This window comes from Ailuropoda melanoleuca, chromosome 13, assembly GCF_002007445.2.
Source record: "Ailuropoda melanoleuca isolate Jingjing chromosome 13, ASM200744v2, whole genome shotgun sequence".
NCBI classification, from domain to species: domain Eukaryota; kingdom Metazoa; phylum Chordata; class Mammalia; order Carnivora; family Ursidae; genus Ailuropoda; species Ailuropoda melanoleuca.
The window spans coordinates 69,659,773-69,685,325 of NC_048230.1; the positions used below are offsets into that span (position 1 = coordinate 69,659,773).

A 25,553-nucleotide genomic window follows, 5' to 3' on the forward strand; every position below is an offset into this window, starting at 1 on the left:
ACATCTTCATAATATTTTTAGTTTAGGAAAAAAAATCTGTTTTCCACTATGAACACACAAAAAATATTGGTTTCAGATTATTTTTTAGGATAAATGTCTCCCAAACTGAAGACTGACATAAGGAGGGCCAGCATCTTCTCCCCTGGGTCCTCAGCAGTCAGAAGGAGCAAGGCTGCTGAGCGCAGGGGGTCCCTGCGGGGAGAGGAAGGGGGGAGGGGGAGGGCACATACTTGTAGACAGCGCTGTCCTTCTTGGGGCTGTGCTGCGGCAGGAGGCTATGGGAGTACTGGTGCACACCCAGGTCATAGAGCGAGGGGAAGTCCTTGCCACAGAGGTGGCAGCGATAGCTCAGCTCCTCCTGGTGGCTCCTGATGTGCTCCAGAAATGTGTCGAGCTTTGGGAACGTCTGCGCACAGCTTTTGACCACACACTTGTAAACCTTGAGGGAAGATACGGACCAGGTGAGGGGAGGCAGACTGTTCCCCTGCTCCCTGGCTCCTGGAGCTCTGTTTAATTGTGGTGAGAGTCCTCTCTTCTCAGCCGGTCACAAGGCCCCATTACCTTTCCCTCACGTGCTGTGTGACCCGGGTATATTCAGGAAAATTACCTCAAGCCTGGAAATACAGTAAAAGGATGACATCGTGTCCTTCCAGCGTTGCCCTAGAGTAGTGGCTCTCTGACGTGAGCGTCCACGGCAGTGACAGAATGCTGAGCACCGCTCCCAGAGCACCTGATTCAGCAGGTGTGCAGGCCCTGAAGGTGTGCGTTCCTAACAAGTGCCCAGGTGACGGATGCTAAAGCCACTGCTCTGGGGACCTCACTCTGAGAACTGCGATCTAACAAACCTGCCCGGGCTCATCTCACTCTCTGGGCGATGTGCCTTGTTTTGACTATTTACTATTGATTAGGATCCAGACTCTAGAATTAAATATTAACTTGCAGAAAACAGATCCAATATACATGATTTTTGTCAGGTAGAAAAGATATCCCCAAAGGTCACAGGTTTTGTTGCCCTGCAGGATATTAACCAGATTTGTATCTACCTTAACAATCTTATTTGAATGTTCCCTTCTTTCACTGACATAATTATATATAGGTATAAATACCAGTATCTTAGATCCTCTTTTGAACTGGCTTTGTCATCCTTCTACTCTCCTTATTAATGAGTTATATAAAATTCTGGCTCATGTTCACTATGTTATTTATGTGAGAATTAGATTTTTAAATTTTGAAAAGTATACTTTGACAAGCATACTCCTGATTGCCTGTACAATTCCACTTGCTCCTTCTTCCTAACAAAGTGAACCCTGATTTGTTCAGGGTGGCAACATGTACAGTTAAAACACTTGATCTCCCTGGCTCCCTTGCATCTAGTGTCAACCATTTGGCTCCTTTTTAGCCAGTGATATGCACGCAGTAGTCTGGAGGGAAGGCATTACTTCCAGAACACAGAAGGCATAAGCTTCCCAGGAGAAATCTCCTCTGCTTTTCTCATTTGTCCTGACTGGAATACAGATGTGATGGCTGGAAATACAGCAGCCATTATGCAATCTTGAGGATGGAAGTCACATGCTGAGGAGGCAGGGCCACAAACCAGAAGAAGCCTGAGTCAACAATGACATATCTGACCTATATAAGCCCAACACTGCTTACTTACAAACTTCTTCTGACATAAGGGAAGTAAAACCCTAACTAGTAAGCTAGTTGTCTATTATTTGCAGAGTAATAATGAATTCCTAGATATTAGAGCATAGTGGCTCTGACTCATGAGAGATCTACAGTGGACTTCTAGGAAAGGTTTTTTTTTTCCTAGAAACACAGAGAAGATAGCCCGTTTTTGCTGTGTCTGGACTACTGCCTAGAAAGAGTGACTACCATCCCAAGACCACAGGTAAGCCGTCAGTACTAAACAACGTCATACCCTGAGGGGGCAGAGACAAAAGCTGGAAGACACAGGGTTCTTGATATTGGGTTGAGTCAACTGACTGTCTCAGACCTTGAGCTGCCCAATCTTGGGTTTTCTTATTATGTGCAATGACAAACCTCTTAATTGTTTAAGCAGCCTGAATCAAAGTTTTCTGTTATTTTCCCCAAGGGTATCGTAACTTAATTCCATCAACTCCCCTGCTAGGAATCTAGGGTAAGGGAAAAGTCAGAGATTTGGATGAAGATTTGATTATAGGGATGCTCACCATGGTTTTGCCTACAATGCAAAACACAGTTCATATCCTACATGTTAAAACAACGGGATTTTTTAAAACGTAGCTGTTAAAAATTACATTTGTTTTTTTTAAAACAGTGAGATGAGAAAATTCTCAGAATATAAAATTAGGTTAAAAAATAGAAAGCACAAATCTCAAGAGAATTTATGCTTATTAAAAAAACCCAATCTCAAAAGGCCCCATACGGATGATTCCATCTATGCAACATTCTCAAAATGACAAACTTATAAAGACAGAGAACTGATTAGTGGTTTCCAGAGGCTGAGGATGTTGGGGAAGAGGAGAGCAGGTGTAATAATGAGGGGTAAAACAAGGAAGATCTTCGTGGTGTTGGAATAATTCTGTACTGTGATTGTAGTACAAAACTACATAGGCGGTAAAATGGCAAAGAACTATACATACGCTTTACACCCATGTCAGTTTCCTGGTGTAGATATCAGGCTGTAGTTATATAAGATGTAACCATTGAGGGAAACTGACTGAAGGGTATAAGGGACCTCTTCCTACTATCTTTGCAAATTTCTGTGAATCTACAATTCTTCCAAAAGTTTAAAAAAAAAAAAATCTATCAGAAAAAAAAAATTGCAGTTCAAAATTATATGTGTTTACAGATCTCAATTATAATAAAAAAACAGAAACTCTACAAAATATACTGGATTTTGTGCTGCATCCTGGGAAGGATATATTGCAAGGTGGTTAATGACATGGGGATTGGCTTTGAGCCCTGACCCGGTCACTTACTGGTGGTGTGACTCTGGATAGGTCACTTCACCCTTCGGGACTTTGGTTTCTTCTTGAATATACTGAAAATGCGGATCTCTAAGTTGTTATGAAGAGTAAACAAAATACTGAATGTAAAGCATTTAGCAGGGTGTCCAGCATCTAATAAATGCATTCTTCAACCTACACATTCTTTAGATTTTTCTGAAATTTTTAAAAATATTTTATTTATTCATTTATTTGTTCGTTCATTTATTTATTTTAGACAGTGGGAGAGAGAGAAACCTAAGCAGGCTCCAAGCCCAGTGTGGAGCCAGACACAGGACTCAATCTCACCACCCTGAGATCATGACCTGAAAGCCAAAATGAGCCGAAATCAAGAGTCCAGCGCTTAACTGACTGAGCCACCCAGGTGCTCCTGAAGTGCACACTTTAAAAAGGATGAATTTTGTGGGATGCAAATTATATCTCACTTAAAAAAAAAAAAAAAAAAGACTGCGGTCCTAAATCCCCATAGGTAGGTGTTTAGACATTAGATTTTCTTGGGATATTGAGAATTTTTCTCATGTCTGGTTTCTACATTGTATGACCCGTAAGAGGTGGGTTTCCTCCCTTGGCCTAGCACCATAATGGCCCAGTAAGCTGGCCCCTCCCACAGAGGGGAAGCTTGGCCTATCACAGGTGGTTAGATGGCAGGTCACTGCAACTGGGGCCCACTCCTGTCCCTTTCTAGGCAATGTTCAAGACCCCAGCACCAGCCAAGGCTCACATCTTGGGTGGTTGTGGCCTCCCGCTGCCCATTACCCACCTACCTGCTCATTCTTATGCTGGGTCATGTGGGACTTGAGCTGGAAGTAGGTGCTGAACTTGCTGGGGCAGAACTGGCACAGGTAGGAGCTGTCAATGAGGACGACCTGCTTGGCCTCCAGCTTGTCCCCTTCATCCTCACCTGCTGCGGGCAAGGCTTGGGGCTGTGGAGCACTCGACAGGGACTGGCCCAACCCTGTGGAGAAAACCAGGGAAGAAGTCACTGAGAAGGGCAGCGGAAGAGTCAGGACAGAGAGCGATGACATTCAGGAAGGATCCACAGAGCACATCCTGTGTGTTGCTGGGTCCACCCAGCCACCTGCCACGTGCTTGGTGTTGGACACTGTACTCAAGGCCCTACACTCACATTCAGCTTTGTGCACAGATACAGTTATTCCAGATGCTCACCTCCTGAATACTTACATCCTCATTGGGAAACAGCTATTGCCTCAAATCTCTCCTCACGGCCTTTCCCTAGGCCTCTCCACGGTTATTAAAAATCCTGAACACTACTCCTGGCTGTATCCATCACACCTCCCCAGCTCCCCATTCCAATTACAATCATTTGTTTAGCTGACCTTCCCTCACTTTCCGAAGACAGGGGCCTCTGACCTCATCTCTACAGAGGCCTCCATAGTAGTCCTCCCTAAATGTTTGCTTCATGGTTGAACCCCTGGTGCTAGGCACTGTAGGAATTTTGAAAAAAAATAAGGAAGAGTTTCTTCCCCAAGGAGCTCAAAAAAAATGCATAGGGCACACAGAGACTAGCTAAACACACTGTAGGGCTAGTTCCAGCATGTGGCCACACGCTGCTCGTGCAGCAAACCACCCCCTTCGTTGGCTGGTATGTGGTGGGCTTTGCTCACCCACAGGACTGTGCAGGAAGGGCTTAGGCCCTGGCCCTACACTGTCCAATACAGTGGACATGAGCCACATGCAGTGACTAAGAACTCGAAATGTGTTGGGGCGCCTGGGTGGCACAGCGGTTAAGCATCTGCCTTTGGCTCAGGGCGTGATCCTGGCATTATGGGATCGAGCCCCACATCAGGCTCTTCCGCTATGAGCCTGCTTCTTCCTCTCCCACTCCCCCTGCTTGTGTTCCCTCTCTCACTGGCTGTCTCTATCTCTGTCGAATAAATAAATAAAATCTTAAAAAAAAAAAAAAAAAGAACTCGAAATGTGGCTAGTCCATATCCAGGTATGCTATTCATAAAGACACCCAGGATTTTGAAAACTTAGTATAAAAAAAGAATATAAAATGTTTTATTAATCATCTCCTTATATTATATGCTAAGATGATAATATAGTAGATTAAATAAAACATGATTAAAATTAATTTTACTTTTTTAAAGTATTGTTTTTATATAGCTACTAGAAGGTTTTAAATTGTATATGTTGCTCATATTACAAAGATTTTATGTATTTATTTGACAGAGAGACAGCCAGCGAGAGAGGGAACACAGGCAGGGGGAGTGGGAGAGGAAGAAGGCGGCTCCCCAGCGGATGAGCCTGATGTGGGGCTCGATCCCAGGACTCTGGGATCACGCCCTGAGCCAAAGGCAGATGCTTAACAACTGAGCCACCCAGGCGCCCCTCATATTACAATTTTGTTAACAGCACTGCTCCAGGCCTAGTAAGTCCTCAACCCCCATACAGAACAGGAATTAAAGCATTATCAGGGACATGATCATTAGCTCAGGGACAAGTGATGGCTCAGATGGGAATCCTACAAAGTATAAGAGACCATCTGCCCATGGAAGTCAAACAGGTTTCAATTTCAAGTCAACTGATAGTGACTGCCTGGAGCAATATATCAAGAGTAGATTTTGAGGCAGGATCCAGGAGCAGCAAAAAAGACAGGTGATAGATTAGTGTTGTCTTCCACGGGAACAGTATTAGAGTAAGGCCAGGCATACTGTACATTTGTCATCCCTCCTTTCATGCTATGTCCCATTTTATAGATAAAGTAGACTGAAGCCCAGAGAGGTCAAGGAGGTTGCCCAAAGTCACACAGCTAGGAATAAAACCCATGAAGCTTCAGAGCACAGGTATGGGAACAATGGCATTCCTCACTTCTACCTACCTGTGTTTTCCTCATCCTCCTGTCTGCTGGGGTTGAGGGCCATGACCTGTACAGTCATAGAGTTGCGAGAGACGGTGCCACCGCTACGCCCTGGAGGCCACACCTTATGAGTCTGCATGTGTTTCTTGACATTAGATTTCTGGGCAAAGGCACGGCCACATGCAATGCACTGGAAGGGCTTCTCACCAGTGTGGCTGTGGGAAACAAAGCTTGTTAGCACCCTAACGCAGGAACTGGGATGTGACCTCAGCACAGGAGCTCACAGCCCCCAAGAAGACCCAGACAGAGCATGCGGATGCCGCTGGCCATCACTTTGACACCATGAGGACAAGCCGGCAGGCCAGAGACAGAAAGACCCTGGGCTCTTGGTGACATTACTGAGTTGCTGAATCAACCAGCCCCGGAGCTGATCTTCTCTGTGGGCCTTCTCCATACGGTGAGATAAAACATTTCCTAATTGTTTAATCCCTCTCAAATAGAAATTTATTCTTTGAAGGAGAAATGGGCACAGTCGCAGCATAGCACTTGTACCATTATTTAATATTTTCCTTCAAATCAATCTGTTTTAAAACTTAAATTAAGCTTCCTGTTGTTATATGGAAAACCACTTATCATAAATACAAAATAACTGAAAAATGCAATAATTTATAAAATAATATCATTAAGATCTATAGAGCTGCATTGTCCGATAAGGTTGACACAAGCCACATGGGACTATTTAAATTCATTAAAATTAAATTAAGTTAAAAATTCAGTTTCCTAGTCCTGGCAGCCACATGTCAAGTGCTCAGCAGCTGCCTACGGTCAGTGGCTGCACTACTGGACAGTGCCCGTTCGGACATTTCCATCACTGTGGAAAGTTCTATTGAGCAGTGCTAGTGTAGACTAGTGGGTCTCAAACTGAGTTTGAGTTTGCCCTTCAGAGGACATTTGGCAATGCCTGAAGACATTTTTAGGTTGTGACAGCTGAGGGGTGAGAGGAGCCACTGGCATCTAATGTTAGAGGTCAAGGATGCAGCTGAACACTCTACCAGGCACAGGTCAGCCCCTCACGGAAAAGAATGGCGTGATCTACAATGTCAAGAGTGCCGGGGTGCCTGTGTGGCTCAGGCGGTTAAGCGTCCGATTCTTCAGCTCGGCTCAGGTCTTTTTTTTTAATTTAACTTAATTTAATTAAAAAAATTATTTCAATTCAATCAATTAACATATAACGTATTATTAATTTCAGAGGTACAGGCCTGTTCAGATCTTGATCTCAGGGTTGTGAGTTCAAGCCCCACACCAGGCTCCACCCTGGGTGTGGCGCCTACTTAAAATAAATAAATAAATAAATAAAAATAAACACAAGAAAATAAAAGTCAATAGTGCCAAGACTGAGAAAGCCTGGTCTAGTGAGAAGCTGCTCCCTGCCACGATTGGAATCTGACGTGTGCACGTGCGCACGCGTCCATGTGCTCTCTCCTCTCTCTCTTTGCTGTAAAAGATGAGCCAGTATGTAAGGGGTGTTCAACGGAACTAGCACCAAATCGAGGCTTTCTCCTTTGACTCTCCAAGGAGTGAAAGAATTCGAAAAGAGAATGATTTTCTACATCTTTCAGAATTTCTCGACACCATACCCAGAAACCACCTAAAATCATCTCAGGTACCAGTGAGAAACATGGAAAAAGACCCAAGACCCAAGACCCCTCCTCCCCCCACTTCACAGATGGAAAAGCCGAGGCCCAGAAGGGCTCCCTGCATTTTCTTGGGACAGGAGGTTTCACAGTTAGTCCTGAGTGAGCAGAACTTGCAAGTCACACAAGTGACCACAGTGTGGCATGGCAGCCCTTGAGGTCAGCCCTTTCTGCAGAGGTGAGGATTGAGGCACCCCTCATGCCTGCAAAGGCCCTATCGTTCAAGGACATTTCTCCCCCCACCCCGCCTGGCTCGGACCTTCTCCACCATAGTGGGCAGACCCCACAACTTTCACAGATCCCTCCTACTGCTCCTGAGACAGAAGAGGGAAAACCGACCTGACTTGGACAAAGGTCTGAGAACCATGACAGGATGGATGGGGCCTTGTTCACCACCCTGGGAAGGGGACTGAAGAGGGAGCCTTGCTTCTACTGTGGATGGCCCTCCAGCCAGGGCTGCCGAGGAGCCACCTGCCCCACCATGCTTGGGTACCTTCGGATGTGTTGCTGCAGGTCGAAGTTTTTGGTGAATGACTTGTCACAGTATGAGCACTTGAGTTTCTGAGCCTTTGGCTTTCCTGCAGCTGAAAAACAGGTGGGGGGGGGGATGGTGAGGCTGGGGGTATAACTGAAAGCAGCAAGAGCAGCCTCCTACCACTCTACCCCTCGATGTGAGGCCAGAAAGCCCAGACCCTGGGAGGTCTATACCCACAGACAGGCAGAGGAAGAAGCACAGAGCCTCTCACAGTGCCTGAAGGAGGAAAGCCCAGGAGATGCTCTGCCTGGAAGAGCAGAACAAGCTCGAAAGGCTCCCCTCTGTCCTTGGATAAAAATCCAGACTCTGTGCTGTGGCTACAGGGTGATGCATCCTCTGCTTCCTGCCAACCTCATCATTCTCGCCATCCAGCTGCAGTGGACTCCTTGTTAAGCTTGAAAGACCTCAAGCGTGGTCCCACTTCAGGGCTTCTCTACCTGCTGTTCCTGCTCACCCCTCAGACAGCCACCAAGCTGCCTCCTTCTCATCCCCAGATAGAGAGGTGGCATCATTCTCCAGTCTCCCCCAGTACCCTCAATCATAGTGCCCTGATAATCTCCTTCCTGGAGCCCCCCATAAACAGTTATCCTGTTTTCCCTGTCTCTCTCTCCCACTAACGGTAACTGAGGGCAGAGAAATCATGGACCACGCTGCTGGATCCTCAGCACCTGATACTGACCCTGGCACACAGATGCTCAACATGTATTTGTGGAAGGAAGGAAGGATGGAAGCAGTTGACTGGAAAGCCCCTGAAAAATTCTTGATTTCTGTGCCCTCCCCTTCACCACCACTTTCTAGCACTGCCCCTGTCCCATTGCTAGCATCTCTGAAGGGGGGACAGACACTGCTGCTTGCCTGCCTGATATCCATTGCCCCCCTTCTTTCCTCACAAATCCCCCAAATAATGGGAGCATCAATATTTCTGGCTAAAAGAGACATTTCCCAGCTTCCTTTGCAGCTAGATAGGGTCATGTGACTAAGTTGTGATCAATGAGATGTAAGTTAAAGCATCATGCAAAACCCCTGGAACTTGGGAGATGCCCCTTTTATCCTTTCTACTGCCTGGAATATGAAATTGATGACTGGAACTCCAGCAGCCATCTTAGATGATGAGGCACCCTGATAACAGAAGCTATGCCCTAGGGGTAGCAGAGCAGAAAGAGGAAATGTGAGTGCCCGATGACCATATAAGCACACAATTTCCCAATTGCCTGTCACTGGCCTTGTTTTGCACAGGAGAAAAATAAAATTCAATCATTTTAAAGTCATTCTTATTTTGGATTTTCCACTACATGCAAGCACACTTCATCCTAACCATCATAAAAGGGAAGACAAGAACTAAGCAGCCTTATGGACAGGAGAATGCTGACGAAAGATGCCCCTGGCAGGCTGCAGGCCCACCTTCTGGGAGTCCACTGGCACCTTTGGACCGTCGGGTCTTCAGCGTTGGTGGGGAGTCAAAGGTGGCCACCGTGCCCCCTGTGGCGCTGGTCATGGGGGCAGCCGGGTTTGGTCCTTTCGGTTTGAATCCCTGTTTGCCGGGGCTGTACACAGGAGGGGTGGGGTATACTGAAGCCTCCACACACTGGTTTGGCACCTAGAAGGACAGCACAGTGAGGGAAGGAGGACTGGGAAGGACAGAAAAGAGCTATACCAGCCAGGGGGACTCTCACTGTGGCCCTGGCTAATCTCAGCCAGGATCACGATCCTAACTCCTCCATCTGGCTCAGTCAGCTCAGTCACTCCCAAGACCCTGTAGAACTTCATGGAGCCAGGAAGTTAGAGGCAGCTTTGGAGCCAGGCAGTCTGGGTTCAAATCCTGACTCTGCCCCTTATCATCTAAGAGATCTTGGACAAGTCTTTCAACATCTCTCAGTTCCACATCTGTAAAATGGGGATAACCAGAGTACTCCTCTCCTTGGTTGCGGTGAGGATTAAATGAGTTAACACATAAAGAGCCTAGATTGGTGCCTGGCATACAGTAAATACTCGATAAACATTAGCTGCTGTCATTGCATTCTTGGCAGTAGTAGCAGTTTGTTAGCACAGGAGGACCAGGAAGTCAGCAGGTCTGTGCCCTCACCAGCAACCCCCTTCCTAACCGACCCTGCCTGATGCCACACCAGCAGGCATCTCTCAGCTGAGAACTGACACTGAAGCCACAAGAAATTCATTCATACCAATGACTTCTGAGCCACTCAAACCTAGTGAACACTAAGGTGACATCATGACACTGGGGCATCACGAAGAATGCATTAATTCAACGATTTACAATCATTCATTGGTTTTTCCAGGCTGGCCTAACCAAAACTTCACTTCCTATCCTTCTCTGCTTTTTTTTTTCTTTGTAGACTTATCATTATCTAATAAATTATGTGTCTTACTTACTTCTCCATTATCTGCCTAGTTCCATGAAGGCAGGGACTTTTGGTCTGCTTTTGTTTACTGCACTATCCCCAAGCCTGGAGTAATCCTTGGCACAGAGTAGGCATTCAATAAGTATTTGTTGAACCAGTGAATTCATTTATATATTATAATACAACGATACATAAAAAATATATTCTTGTCCATTCAGAAGACCAAAATGTATTTGTCAGATATATTTGGTCTTCATCCACAGTTCCTGGAAATGCTTTGGAGCCATAAAAGTGAAATGGGTGTCTTATTATTTTTTTTATTATTAATGAAACTGACTTTTGGCCCTGATCCAAGGGCAGGCTGGCTGCTGAGAGGACCAACCATGTGATTGATGGGTTGGAACGTTCAGTCCCATCCCCCCACCTCTGGGGAGTAAGGAAGGGCTGGAGGTTGAATCAGCCACAGCCAATGACTTAATCATGATTACACAATGAAGCCTCCACAAAAACTCCAAGGGACTGGGTTTGGACAGCTTCCAGGCTGATGAACACAGGGAGATGTGGGGTAAGTGGCACACAGAAGCTCCATGTCCCTTTCCCCACACCTCCCCTATGCACTGGGCTGTTGATTCGTATCCTTTATTATATCCTTTAATAAACTGGTAAATGTAAATGTTCTGAGCTCTATGAGCTGCTCTAGCAAATTAACAGACCCTAGGGAGGAGGTCGCTGGAATCGCCAATCTGCTGCCTGTCCGTCAGAAGTGCAGGCTGCTTGCAACTGGCTAAAGTGGGGGTGAGGGCAATTTTGTGGGACTGAACCCTTAACCTGTGGGATCTGCTGTTATCTCTGGGTAGATAGCGTCAGAATGGAGTTGGAATTCTTGGACACTGTGCTGGTGTCTGGGAATTGCTTGGCATTGGTGTGTGGGGGGGTCCCCAACATCGGAATAGGGTCCAGGAGCCAGAAGAGTCACCGTCATGGATAGAGACTATCGCGGATGCAGGTACTGGGCATCTGATACGGCGCCATTGGAACAGGTGCTTCTGCTAGATTTCATCTGTTGGCCTTTGGTACCATTCCTACACCCTTCCATGCTCTCGCCTGATGTGCACATTCTCCAGATGACCTTGTTGGCAAGGCTAAGAGTACAGATTAGGTTCTGCCCACGAGAAGCACCTGCATGAGATCTGGAAGGCAGAGGAAGGTAGAAACTGCTTTCCTCTGGCAGCGGTGGCGGGAGACAGGAAGGTGTGCCATACTAATTTTACAGTGGCTGGCTGAACGCTACATCCCCCTCCTGACCACCAGCCTTGAGGACGGCAGCACAGCAACAGAATCCTACAGCTTCCCCACCTCTGGGCATGGCAGGAGCATCCTGGCCTTCTGGGCCAAGCAACAACAGTGCACCTGAAAACAAGTAGCACCCACCAACTCCACCTTTTGCTCCATCTAGCCTTCCCAAAGCCACCTTTGTGGCTTTAATGCAGCATCTGACCTCCTGTATTAAATCCCTTCGCCAGAAATACCTAGAGTGGTCCCTATTTTCCTGACCACTACAGCACTCAATCAATATCACATAGATGAATTCACCCATCACGCAAGTCATTACTGAGCAATTACGTGACTGCCGCTGGGTTTGCTCTCCCTAACCTCAACAGCTCTATGAGGAGAGTTCCCATTTCAGAGGAGAGGAGCCTGAGGTCAGAGGGCCCTATTTCAGACACCTCCTATAGGTGCACCACAGGCCAGGGACTCTGCTAGGGGCTAAGGACGCCAAATCAAAGACAACTCAGGCTCTGCCCTCAAAGAGCACCCTCGTCCACATGGAAAACAAACAAGAGCAGCTCTCCCTGCTACGGTGCCATCTGCCTCCCAGGCCAGCATCTTCCTCTCAGCATCTCACTGACTTACTTTGTTTTTTTTTAACTCAACACAGGGAAGCTTGCTCTATTGCCTCAGCTAGGATAAATCCCCTGTAGGCTCTCATAACATCACGTGGCTGGTGGTAGGATTTCCCCACTGGTCGGGTTCTCTTTAGAGAGAACCATGCTCTCTAAGCATAGAATGTCTGTATGGCCAGACTGTAAGGTGAGTGGGGGTTAATGTGACCTCAAGTGCAGGCAGCCTCTTGCTGTCAGAACCACGCCCCCTAGCACTGGGGTCGGGGCAGGTTCTGAACTCTGAGCACCTTGAGCTTGTAGCAGGAAATTAGTGGGGCACATAGGGTACACGGACTGCTTTGTGGCTTCAATTCTCTACCCCTCCCAGTATCCGTGTCCTTCACAGCGTGATTTTGCAGCTTTCCCCATCGAGATGTGGCATTCTGTTTCCCTACTCCTTAAATCTAAGTTGGCTTTGGGACCTACTCTGGCCAACGGAAGAGATCCGGTCAAAAGCCTAAACTCCAAGAGGCCACAAGCATTTCTGCTTCCGTGACGGCACCTCCACTGCTTCTGTGAGCAGGCGCCTGGCTAGCCCACTGGAGGATGAGGGATGCCCTTGAGCAGAGCTGGGTCACCTAACTCATCCCAGCCCAGGCCATCCTATAGCAGCTGACAGCTGCCATCTCCAGATACCTGGAAGAGCCCAGCCAAGATCGGCAGAGTTGCCAAGCAAGCCATGTAGGTGCAAGAACAATAAACACATTTTCCCATATACCACCGAGGTTCTGCAGAAACTTCTTACACAGCCATAGCTAACCCATATATCTAGCTTGTTAAAAATGTAAGAGCCCGGGGGCGCCTGGGTGGCACAGCGGTTAAGCATCTGCCTTCGGCTCAGGGCGTGATCCCGGCGTTATGGGATCAAGCCCCATATCAGGCTCCTCCGCTATGAGCCTGCTTCTTCCTCTCCCACTCCCCCTGCTTGTGTTCCCTCTCTCACTGGCTGTCTCTCTGTCAAATAAATAAATAAAATCTTTAAAAAAAAAATGTAAGAGACTGGGGTGCCTGGGTGGCTCAGTCGTTTGGGCATCTGACTCTTGATTATGGCTCAGGTCATGATCTCAGAGGTTGTGGGGATCAAGCCTTGTGTTGGGCTCTGTGTTCAGCATGGAGTCTGCTTGAGATCCTCTCCTTCTCCTTCTACCCCTTCCCCATGCTCTCCCCCCACTAAATAAATAAAATAAAATAAATAAAATTTTTAAAAATGTAAGAGACTTCGACAAAGATAATTTTTTGGAATCTTCTCCCTAAAACACTGATGTTCTCTGAATGTTCTGAGCCCTCCCTGAGGGTAGCTTGTATTTCTGCTATAACTTCTATCTCAGACCACCTTCTCATGGTTTGCATTTTACCTTTATAGGTATGATGGCTTGATTAACGTCCTTCTCTCCCATGACGTGGATACCCCCTTGATCTGGTTTTGTCTCCCACGGTACCTCTGGCACAGTGCCTGGCACACAGCTGGTGCTCGGAAAAGGTCCAGGCTACCCATGATAACCATAACCAGCTTCTCCCCTCCACCCCCAAACCCCGACCTCTGCTCACCTCCAGGGGTGGGTAAGGCTGCATTCCCAGTGCCTGGATCTCGGCTGCTCTGAAATCAGAAGAGAGAATCAAAGTGTCACACCCTCTTGATATCAGCTGTCTTGTTATCAGTGAGGAAGGACATTTGTCTTAGCCAGCCACGTGGAAAGAAGAGCCCCTCACAAGGCAGCTCAGAAGACAGGGCTGATGGGAGGCATGGCAACACAGTCATGGAAGAATACAGAAGAAGCATCAGCCAGGTGCCATTACCCCTCTACTCTAGGAAAGCCGACAAAAATGGCCCAGCTTGGGCACAACTGAGTTGACCTACAGCCCCAGTGTTGCTGTCTTAGGAGGGCTTGTTTGTGGGACCAGCTCTTGAATGGCCTCTGAGAACCTGCCTTGTGGAAGGTTGCCTATGACCAATAAGGCCGTTTTGCTCACCCGGGGCACTGACCAGTCTGTACCAGGTCACCTAGATTGTTTGTACGGACCATGTGACCTGTGGTGAACACCCTCCTTTCCTTCTAAGAGTCTGGAAATTTGCTCACCGTGGCACCTACATGCCAAGAAAAGCCCTGAGCCTTGAATCTTGGGTATACTTCCTGGGCAGAAACATGCATACACATTGCTGCTCTTCCTTTTATAGGTATGATGGCCTACAAAAGGAGGAAAAAGTGTTTTGTGCCATCTCTCCCCATTGCCCCAAAAGGAGGAACAGTAGAAACCTATGTCTGGATTTCTCCAGACTCCAGCTGATGTCTTTCCCCCTTGCTGATCCTGCTGTGTACGCTTTGTCAGGAATAAACCACAGCTGTGAGTACAACTATCCCGGGTCCTAGGAGTCTTTCTCGAGAGTCACCGTATGTGTGGGTGGCTGTGGACCCCTGAAATGCAGCCACTGACTTCTAGAAATTTATTCCACAAAAATATAATTAAGCAGGTGGGCAAAGATATGTGTACATGGATGGTTACCCAGTAGTTTTTACAACAGCAAAAAATGGCAATGATCTGCGTGTCTGTTAACAGAAGGCTGGCTATACAGAGGATGGTCCATCCACACAATGGAATCTTCTACAGCTATTAAAATTATAGTAATCACAGGTGCCTGGCTGGCTCAGCTGGTAGAACATGCAACTCTTGATCTCTGGATCGTGAGTTCAAGGCCCACGTTAGGCAAAAATCTTACTTAAAAAAAAAATGATAGTGATCAGTATTTCACAAAGGATGATCCTATTAATTGCTGTTCCTTGGGTTCCACAGTCAAACTTATTTGGGGAAAAACTTGGCAGGTGCCCCCCAACTTTTATTCTGAAAAATCTCAAACCTACAGAAAGGCTGCAAAAAGAATACAGTAATCAGGGGCCCCTGGCTGGCTCAGTGAGTAGAGCATGTGACTCTTGATCTCAGGGTCATGAGTTCAAGCTCCACATGGGTATAGAGATTACTTAAAAAAAAAAAAAAACCACTGATCAGTCTTTATACTGCATCTAATTTACCAGTTGTTATCATTTTGCCACATCTGTAATATGCATATGTGTGTGTATGCATTATCTATGTACGTACACACAGGGTTATATCTGTCTTAGCAAGCCACTTGGTAGTTAGCTGCACACATTGTAACACTCTGTTCTTCAATACTGTATTCGGATACACCTCCTAAGAACAGGATATTCTCCTGTAGAACCACAATTTGACAATCACACTCAGGAAATTGCATGTTGATACACTACTATTATCTGAAATATTCAAGTTCCTCCTGTTCTCATTTTCCCAAAGTGTCCCAATAATGCCTTTAGATTCTTTCCCCCCTGAATCCAAGATCCAACCAAGAATTGTATATTGCAGGGGGGAAGGGTGGCCAAAACGGGTGAAGGGGATCAGGAAATACAGGCAAAAAATGAAAAAAACAAAAAAAAGAATTGCACATTGTAGCCGGTTGCCATGTCTCTCTAGGTTCCTGATTATGAGTAATTAAACTTTGTTTTTACTTTTCTACTGTGTATTTTCTTGTTTTCCAATGGACTGAAACACTTCTGTTAAGAATAAAAATATGAGGGGGCACGCAGGTGGCACAGTTGGTAAGGCATCCGACTCCTGATTTAGGCTCAGGTCATGATCTCAGGGTCACGGGATTGAGCCTTTTATGGGGCTCTGTGCTCAGCGGGGAGTCTGCTTGAGATTTTCTCTCTCCCTCTCCCTCTGGCCCCCTTCTCCCCACACCACCCCCTGTGCACACACCTGTGCTCATTCTCTCAAATAAATAAATCTTTTAAAAAAAAGAATAAAAATAGGAAGCGTGTCTGGCTGGCTCAGTCGGTACAGCATGTGCCTCTTGATCTTGGGGTTGTGGGGTTATGAGTTCAAGCCCCATGTTGGGCATGGAGAACACTCATTAAAAAAAAGAGAGAGAGAGAAAGAGTCAAAATAGGAGTCAAAATACCCAGACTGTGGCAGTGAAACCCCAAAGTCATGTTCTAGGTCCCAATTGAAGTGACTGCTTCCCTACCCACAGCAGGGCAGACGAAGGGGAGACTGACAGTCTCTCTTCAACATGAGAGAGCTGAGGCCAACCACTCTTCTTTCTACAAGGTTCCAAATCCACAGCTGTCAACATACAGGCCTGGAATTAAGACCCTAGGAAAAGCCAGCCCCCTCCTTACCTGCACCGTCGGGGGGCCCTGGGGCATGGGCTGGTCCAGGGATGTGAAGGCCGACATGGCAGACATGAGCACATCATCACTCACCAAGATGTTCCCCTGCACCAGGGTCTGGATCAGCGGGGATGGGGGCACTGTAATGTACGTGGAGATCTGGGTAGTGTGAAGGAGAGAGAGAGAGGGAGAAAGAGAGAGAGAAGGGAAGGGAGGAGAAGAGAAATGTCTGAGGCTCTGGAAGGAAACAGGGCATGATGGAAAAGACTTGGGCTCCAGAATTCCCCAGACCTGTGTTTCATTTCCACCTCTACTTCTCCCTGCTGTGTGACCCTGGGCAAGTCACTCCACCTTTCAGAATTTCCATTTCTTTATCTATGAAATGAGATGAAGCCACACCTCTCTGTAAGAGAAATACCCCATGACCCAGCAATAATACTTTCTGATATCTCTCCTCAAGGAACACTCACACATGTCCACAGGGAGCCCAAGAACAAGAGTATTCTCTACAGCTTTATTTCTAATAGTGAATAACTGGAAATAGCCTTGGTGTCCTTCGAAGAGGAAACGGAGTAAAAAATACAATACAGTCATAGCATAATAACATGCAGATTATATACTCTTTACTTCAAAATTTCTAAAACAATAGCACTACATAATTCCTGTGGGAATCACCATGCTCTGTGTTAGGAGAGGTCTGTGGCAGCCTGAGAAGTATCAGTGTACAAGTCCTATGAATCTAGGGTGAATGTTTTTATTCTGACAGCAAGAATTATGTCTATACAGTGGATGGAGAAAATGTTTTAAAGGAATAAGGAGACAAGAGGAAGCCAGAAGGAAATGTGACCCCTTGACCTGGTGTCCTGAGACATGTCCAGCCTCCTTTATGAGGATTCTTTAATCCTTCTACGAGCCCCTGACCCAGGGTGTCTCTGCTCTCCCCTGACCTCCAGACTGGTTGATCTGTCTGCATCTTACCATCTCCACTTAAAGGTCCAACGGGTATCTCAAATCCAGCATGACCAGTTGAACTCCTGACTTCCCCCCCAAATCTTCTTCTTGCTGTTTTCCCCACTTCAGTAAACGGCAACGCCACCTCTGCAGTGGATCCCCCTTGACTCCTCCTGATCTGACACCTCACATCCAAGCCACCCACAAGCTCTACTGGCTCTGCCTTCAACACATTTCCAAAATCTCATCCCTTCTCTCCACCTCTACCGCCACCGGAATCCCGGTCAAGCCTCCACCACTTACTGCCTGCACTGGTACAACAGCCCCTGGGTACAACCTAATGGCTTTCCTGGGTTTCTGTCTTGACTCCCACCAAAATCTATTCTCTGTACAGCAGCCAGAGTAACCTAGTTTATGTGTAAATCAGACTATGTCCCTCTTCTGTTCAAAACCTTCCAAAGGCTCCCATCTCACTCAGAGTAAAAGCCCACCAGGCCCACATGCTCGCCAGGATCCCCCTGTTGCCTGTCTGACCTTATCATCTCCTACCCTCCTCCTCACTCACTCAGCTCCAGCCATACTCACTTCCTTGCTGGTCCTGGAATAAATCCAGCACACTCCTACCCCAGGACTTTTGCACTTGCTGATCCCTTCTCCTGAAATACTCTTCCCTAAACTAGCAGCATGACTCATTCCCTCATTACCTTGTCTCTGCTCATAGGTCACCTCTTCACAGAGCTCTTCCCCGAGCACCACATACCAAATGGCAAAACCTCCCATCCGTGTCTTGGCATCCCCATCTCTCTGCACTTTAACATCCTGAAAAAAGTATATCTCTACATATATGTTTGGGTACTATCTCACCCACCTCCATGAGGGCAGTGATTTGGAACATTTGTCCAACACAGTGCCTACACAGTGTGTGTGCTCAAAAAAGACTTGAATGAATGAATGAACGAACACACAAAGGAAAGAATACCTGGCGATTGGCAGGAGGTGGGGCCTGCTGGACTGCCGTGGGGGCTGCCGAAGGCGTGTAGATGCTGTTAGTGGCCAATGAGACGGTGGCCAGGGGTGGAGCATTCCCCTGGCACTGTTCCCGCTTGTGGGTCATAAATGCTGGCAGCGAGTTGAACTGCTTCTTACACTTCCCACAGAGAAAGACATCCTCGTCATCTAGGGGTCACACCCACATGGAAGCAGAGGGAGAGGAACAATAATAAAAAGCAAGGTAAGTGAGAGACGGGAGAAAACCTGCGGCTGGACCACAGGCATGGCCAACCCAACAGCAATCTGTGACCCCGTGTGCCTGTGTCAAGTGCTAACTTTGTGCTTCCAAAAGGAGATTTCAAAACCACGTAGGCACCTGCAGGAATATCCAGCCATGTTTACCCAGACATCGAAAAATTAGAACTCAGGAAGTAGTAGAGTGGGTATGCTTCAAAGCTGAGAATATTTATCCTGCCTGAATGTGTTCATCAGTCCCCAAATGGGCTACGTGACCTTCTATGTCTCTGCATTCCCTGTTCCCCCTGCAAGCTGCTTCTCTTAGAACAGCTCTGCTAGACTCTGCTCAGATGTCACCTCCTTCAGGAAGCCTTCCTAAAGGTAGTTGTCACAGTTCCTTCGGTTGGGTGCATCGCTCATACCACACTTTTCCCAGCACCACCAGACAGTGAGTCCCCCGAAAGGGAGGAAAAGAGTCTTACTTATTATCATAACTGCAATATTTCCTGGGTACATAGGCCCTCGATGGGTATTTGCTGAATGAGTGAAAAACACAGTGAATGATCTATCACGGGCCATGCACTGCGCCAAGTACTCGACACGTTGTGGCAGAAATGTCTACTTGTCATTCAACATCCACTCTTCTTTCTTAGACAGTAATAGTGGGAAACATGACTGTCTAACTAAAGACTGTATCTCCCAGCCTTTGCAGCTAGACATGTCATGCGACTGAATTCTGACCAATAGGTGAGAGCAGAAGTATACTGTCTCTGTAACTTCCTTTTACAAGGAAGGCATATAGGGGTGCCTGGGTGGCTCAGTCAGTTATGACTGACTATATGCCTTTGGCTCAGTCATAACTGACCAGGCCTTCGACTCAGGTAATGATCCCAGGGTCCTGGGATTGAGTCCCACATCGGCCTCCTTGCTTGGTGTGGAGTCTGCTTCTCCCTCTGCCTCTGCCTCCTTCTCCCCCTGCTCATGCTCTCTCTCTCTCTCTCTCTGCTTCCCCTGCTCATGCTCTCTCTCTCTGATAAATAAATAAATAAATAAATAAATAAATAAATAAATAAATAAATAAGATAGTAAAAAAAAAAAAAGGAAGGCATATAGGGGCACCTGGGTGGCTCAGTCGGTTAAGCCTTACCCTTCGGCTCAGGTCATGATCCTGGGGTCCTGGGATCCAGCCCCCATCAGGCTCCTTGCTCAACAGAGGGTCTGCTTCTCCCTCTGCCCCTCACCCCACTCATGCTTGCGCTCTCTCTCTCAAATAAATAAATAAAATATTTTAAAATAATAAAAAAAAATAAAAGGAAGGTGTATGACTTCCACTTTGTTCTTTCTTCCCTTCATGTTGACTAGAATGTGGAAATGAAAGTGGAAACCTGGAGCAGCCGACCTGGATGGCAGGCCGAGGGCATTAGAACCATAAGAAAGAAAGGGTCTGAGTCTCACCATACCCACCCCAAACGCACATCAGGACTTCGTGTAAGAGAAATAAGCATTCATCTGTACAAACTACAAGAAACTTGTGTTCCTTATTTACAAAACAGCTGCAAGTGGAGTCCCAAGAATCCTCACAAGGTTTCTACGAGGTAAGATATTATCCTCGTTTTACAGATGTAGAAACTGAGGCATAGAGAAGTTAACTTACTTGCCCAAGGTCATAGAGCCAGGAAATATGGGAATAAGGATTCAAACCCAGGTGGGTATCTCTCTGTGCCTAGAATGGTTCCCAAGAATTCAAACATGTTTATGGAATGAATAAATGAATACATAGACTCACACGGGGCTCTAAAGTTCCTTGCCTTCTCTGTGCCTCAGGCGCCTGGCCTGGAAATTGGAGGTTCAGGTTCAGCCTGTTCTTTTCATAGAGGGAAGGCTGAGAAATAACTTTTGGGTCAAAGGTACAAACATTACTAAGCTCCTAGCCATTCCCTATGTCACAATCCTCAAATTCACTAAGTGATTGAGAAAGTGTGCCCTCGTTGCTAATCTGAGAAAAGCATGAGCCTGAAGACCCAGGTGGGAGGAAGGGGAGAGGGTTCAGACACCAGATGGTATCCTGGGCACCCCAATAGGCAATTCACTCTCATATCCCCTCATGAGCCTCACCTGTTTTTCACAGGGAGCTATCCACCCTTCCCACTGGTGACCCTGAGCAGATACTCACCCAGGGGCTGGATAGCGGGAGGTGCACTGACACTCTGGCCTGTTGGATCAGGGACCGCTCCTTGGCCATCCAACAAGGACTGGACTGCCAGGACGGTCTGATTGTCCATTCCTGAAAAAAGAAATGGAGTCTCTGACTTCCTCCTTACGAGCCAGGCCCAACACAAGCCCTCTGTGGCAAAGACAGCTGGCTGTGCCCCAACATACATTCTCTCCTACTTCCACTGCCATAGAACCCAAGACTTTTGGCTGAAAATATGGCCCCACAATAAGGATTACATTTCCCAGCTGCTCTTGCAGCTAGGGAATGTCTAAATTCTGGACAATGGGATTTAAGGAAAGGTGTTCTATGGCAGTATCTGCGAAGTTTTTTCTTAAAACTGCCTGGCATGTGATGCCCCTTTTTTGCCCCATCCTCCATCCTGTTTCCTACAACAAGAATGTGATAGTGGGAAGTCCAGCCACCATCCCAAATCATAAGGATTAGGGCCATACCCTAGGGATTGCAGGGCAAAAGCCAGAAAGATCCTGGGCCTCTGAGAACCTTGTAGAACACAGCCACCCTTGGCACTCTGGACTGTCTTCCTCTGGACTCTCATACAAGAGAAATAAACTTCCACCCTGTTTAAGCCACTGCTAGATTTGGCTTCTTTCGTCCTCGGGGAACAGTCTGATCCTAAATCATAAGCCCCTCCACAGATCATGTTACTGAGTCTTCCCCCATCCTACCCCACAAATCCCACAAATTTATTTGCACTTGGGCATCCTTACTTCCCTTGTTTCCCAACGTGTATTTCTCTTTTCAGTTCCTCAGTAAACAGTGTAATTTGAATTTATGGTCAGGCACCCATGAGAAGCTGAGGACTTCCACGTTTTCCAATCAGCTGCCACACTGCTGAGGTTCATAGTAGTACACTGTCTAGCCATATCACCAGCTGGAGGATAGGCCTCCTTGCATCTAAGTGGCCACCAAAGCACATTGCCTCCCTCCCAAAACACCCAGAGGGTGCCTCCTTCTCTCTGTCCTCACAGCCAATGCTCTGCTTCCAACCTCTCAGCTTTTACCTGGACACCTGCTCCAGCTTCTAAAAGCAATGCAAATTAGAACCATAAGTTGCTGCAGCTGAAGTGAATTCATATTTTCTCTTGTCACAAGGCATGCTGTGTCTCTCCTGAGTCCAGCTCTTCCCTCCAACCCCTCCCTCAGAAACCACTCTCCACCAACTGGTCCCTTTCTTCACAGTACGCCTGCAACCTCTCCTTCCCATCAACAGCTACGCATGCTCGGTTCGCTCTAGAATGCCCTCTCTTGAACCCATGTTCCTATCTCTCTCCCTTCAACATGAAGTATCCCTCTATCTCCTCTACCCACCTCCCAATCCTCCTCTACCGACTATGGGCTTAACCCCTCAGCATTCCACCAAAATCACCAAAGAACACCTGGCGGTATCCTACATTCCCTCCTGAGACACTCCCTTCTCTGGCTCTAGGATACCTCCCTCCTGGGTCTTCTCCCACCTCTCTGCTCACTCCTTCCCAGCCTGCTCTGCTCTCTTCTGTCCATCCCCTAAATGTTTCTGTTTTGAAAGGTTCCTTTAGTCTGGATTCTCTCTCCTCTCCCTGAGCAGACTGACACACCTCCTGTTTAGTTCTCCGCAAAATCTAGAGTCCCAAACCTGGGGTTTGCTCCCCTGGATGAGCTTCAATAAATCTTCTACTATTTTAGGCAAAATTGTGAGTAGATTAGCATTTGTATGCAAATCTGCACATGAGTGTTCACAGCAGTTTTATTCATAATAGTAACAAACTGGAAACAACTCAGATGTTCTCCATTGAGTGAATAAACTGTGGTACATCCATACCACGGAATACAACTCAGTAATAAAAAGGAACGAACTACTGATATGCACAATAACTTGGGTGAATCTCCAGGGAATTATGATAGGTGGAAAAAAGCCAACTTCAAAGGTCATATACTATATGATTCCATTTACACATTCTTGAAATGACAAATTTTAGAACTAGAGAATAGATTGATGGTTGACAGACATCGGGGATGACAGGGAGAGGGGAAGGAGGTGGGTGTGGCTATCAAAGGGCAGCCTCTTACAGTGATGGAACTGTTCTGTATGTTGTAATATAAAATAGTCTTTCACAATGTTACCTTGAGGGAAACTAGGTAAAGGGTATATACGAATCTACAGAAAAAAACAACAACGATTTCAAAATAAAAAATTTGATTCAAGGGGTGCCTTGGTGGCTCAGTCAGTTAAGCGTCTGCCTTTGGCTCAGGTCATGATCCCGGGGTCCTAGGATCAAGTCCCACATCGGGAGCCTGCCTCTCCCTCTCCCTCTGCCTCTGCCTGCTGCTCCCCCTACTTGTGTGCTGTCAAATAAATACATCAAATCTTAAAACAAATTTTTTAAAATTTTGATTCAAAAAATACTGCCTGTCAAAACTATGGAGACAACCAGAAGATCAATGACTGCCGGGGGTTTTGGGGGAGAGATGAACAGACAGAACACAGAGGATTTTTAGAGCAGTGAAAATACTCTGTGATGATATTGTAATGATGGATATATGTCATCGTACATTTGTCCAATAGAATGTGCAACACCCAGAGTGAACATTAAGAAAAACCATCGACTTTGGATGATTACAATGTGTCAGTGTAGATTCATCCGTGGTAGCTAATGTACCATTCTGGCGAATTATGTTGATAATGGGGGAGGCTAGCCATGTGTGAGGTCAGAGGCTATTCAGGAAATCTCTGTACCTTCCTTTCAATTTCATCGTGAACCTAAAGCTGCTAAAAGTAAAAAAAAAAAAAACCAGTCTTTTAAAAAATGCTGCCTGTCTAAAACTGAGATCAAGCTAAGTGTGTCACCCTCACCCCTCAGTTTTACCTCTTCCAGTAAACCTCATCAACAAGGACAGACACCAATGTCCACCCAGCCACAGCCCCTGGGGCACCCCTTCATTCTTTCCCCAACCTCTTCTCATTTCTAGTCCTTCAGCAAATCTAGCCTATTCTGCCTCTACTGCCTCTCTCAGATCCACTTTCTTCCATCCCACAGCTGTCCCCCTGGGCCAGGCCACCATCAGTTCTCAGCAGGACAACTGCAGCTACTTCACTCACCTCCCAGCTGCCACTCCAGCCCCCTCCAGCATGTCCTCAGAGCAGCCTGAGTGAACTTTATAAAACATACATCAGATCGTGCTGCTCCCCTGCTGAAAACCCTTTCTCAGCTCCACAGTGATTCCAGGATAAAGTTCGTAAGTCTGATCTCTAGCTCCTCACTCACATGAACTTCAGTGAATCCTAGAAGACCTCTCTTCCCCCAGGGCTTTGCAAATGTAGTTCCTACTGCCTGAGTCATCTCTGGGTCCCCACAATTCTGCTGTCCTTGACCTAGCCCAGCATGCATCACACTGTCCTAGGAACTGATTTTTCTTTTAATTTCCTCATCACTCAATACATGAACACATTCTTGTAGTGGAAACTCAAACATGGAGAACGTCCATGGAACCTAAAGACAAAGTAGGCCTCACCCTATTCTATTGGTCTCCCAGAGGGAACCACGCTGACCCTGGCCCTCCACATCCGTCACACCCATAACAGCACTAAATGCCAGCTAAGGTAATCTTTTACGGTTTACCTTTCTTATAATTCTAAAATTTCAATAGTTGCTTGTTCTATAATTTCTATATGCCTCCATCCCCTCATGTGCCACCTGCTCGGACTATGAGGCAGGAATTGCATCTGGCTGTGTCTGTATTCCTGAGATTGAAATTCTCCAGATGGGGGTAGGATTTACCCCCATTTTATGGTAAGAACTCTGATCCTCCAAAAAGTGAGGGGACATGTCTGAGATGTCCTAAGGGACTCAAAGTCTCAGCTACATACTACTGGTCTGGCCAACTTTCAGTCTTTACCCTAATTATGTGTACACTGATCTTATCACACCCCTCTAAGCGCATTCTCGGGTCTGTACAGCCCCCTGCATCCACCCTGTGATAGGGTCCTAGTCACTAAAGCTCCTCCCCTTCCCACCCACCCATGCCCAGCAGGTGCATAGGGAGGCCTTCAGTGTTTGCTGTCTCCAAATCCCACAATTCCTTGCGCCTGAGGTCCACTTCCCTGCTAGGAACCTCCAAACCACAGGTCTATCAGTTGGTGTCCAGTGTTCACAGGTTTCCGTCTGAGGGCACTGTGTCCCAGCCAAGCATACCATTGACACCCATCGTTTCTTGGTCTGAGTGTATAAAACTCTGCACCCCAGCATGGTGCACAAAATAGGCGCCTAGTGTTCGTTGGTTTGTGTCTGTGAGCGCCGAATCCTGGCCTTGCACACAGGTAGCACCTATCCTTTCCTGGTCTGATTTTGAGAGATACCTCAAGACATGAGGTACAGTTGGAGTTCAACGCAAGTTCTTCGTGCTCAGGACGCCTAGTTACGCTGCGCGAGCTGCCAAGCCTCTCTGGCCCCCGCACCACTGTCTACCTCAGCGTAGCCCTTGCGGGGCCGGCTTCCACGGTGCCGCCTCCCCGGCTGTTCCCTCCAGAAAACCCCTCCCGCACCGGCCCGAGGCCCTCGCTGTTGACGCTGTTCCTGTCCAAGGCCTTTCCCCCCTCCGCCGCGGCCATGCCTCCCCGGCTGTTCTGCCCCGTGCTCCCCCC

The 25,553-nt window shown here is 47.0% G+C and overlaps 1 protein-coding gene across 1 annotated transcript in view; it reads right to left on the bottom strand.

The window, feature by feature from the left end:
- Positions 1-20,992, bottom strand: part of ZNF341 (zinc finger protein 341) — a 37,665-nt gene extending 16,673 nt beyond the window's left edge. The window contains exons 1-9 of the mRNA XM_034641593.1: positions 20,873-20,992; positions 16,456-16,680; positions 15,484-15,545; positions 13,889-13,937; positions 9,442-9,637; positions 7,999-8,089; positions 5,833-6,026; positions 3,755-3,945; positions 231-439 (exon numbers count right to left, since the gene is read on the bottom strand). Coding sequence (XP_034497484.1) covers positions 231-439; positions 3,755-3,945; positions 5,833-6,026; positions 7,999-8,089; positions 9,442-9,637; positions 13,889-13,937; positions 15,484-15,545; positions 16,456-16,680; positions 20,873-20,941 — 1,286 coding nt within the window. The 5' untranslated portion in view covers positions 20,942-20,992. The remainder of the gene's footprint in view (positions 1-230; positions 440-3,754; positions 3,946-5,832; positions 6,027-7,998; positions 8,090-9,441; positions 9,638-13,888; positions 13,938-15,483; positions 15,546-16,455; positions 16,681-20,872) is intronic.
- Between the last annotated feature and the right edge of the window lie 4,561 nt (positions 20,993-25,553).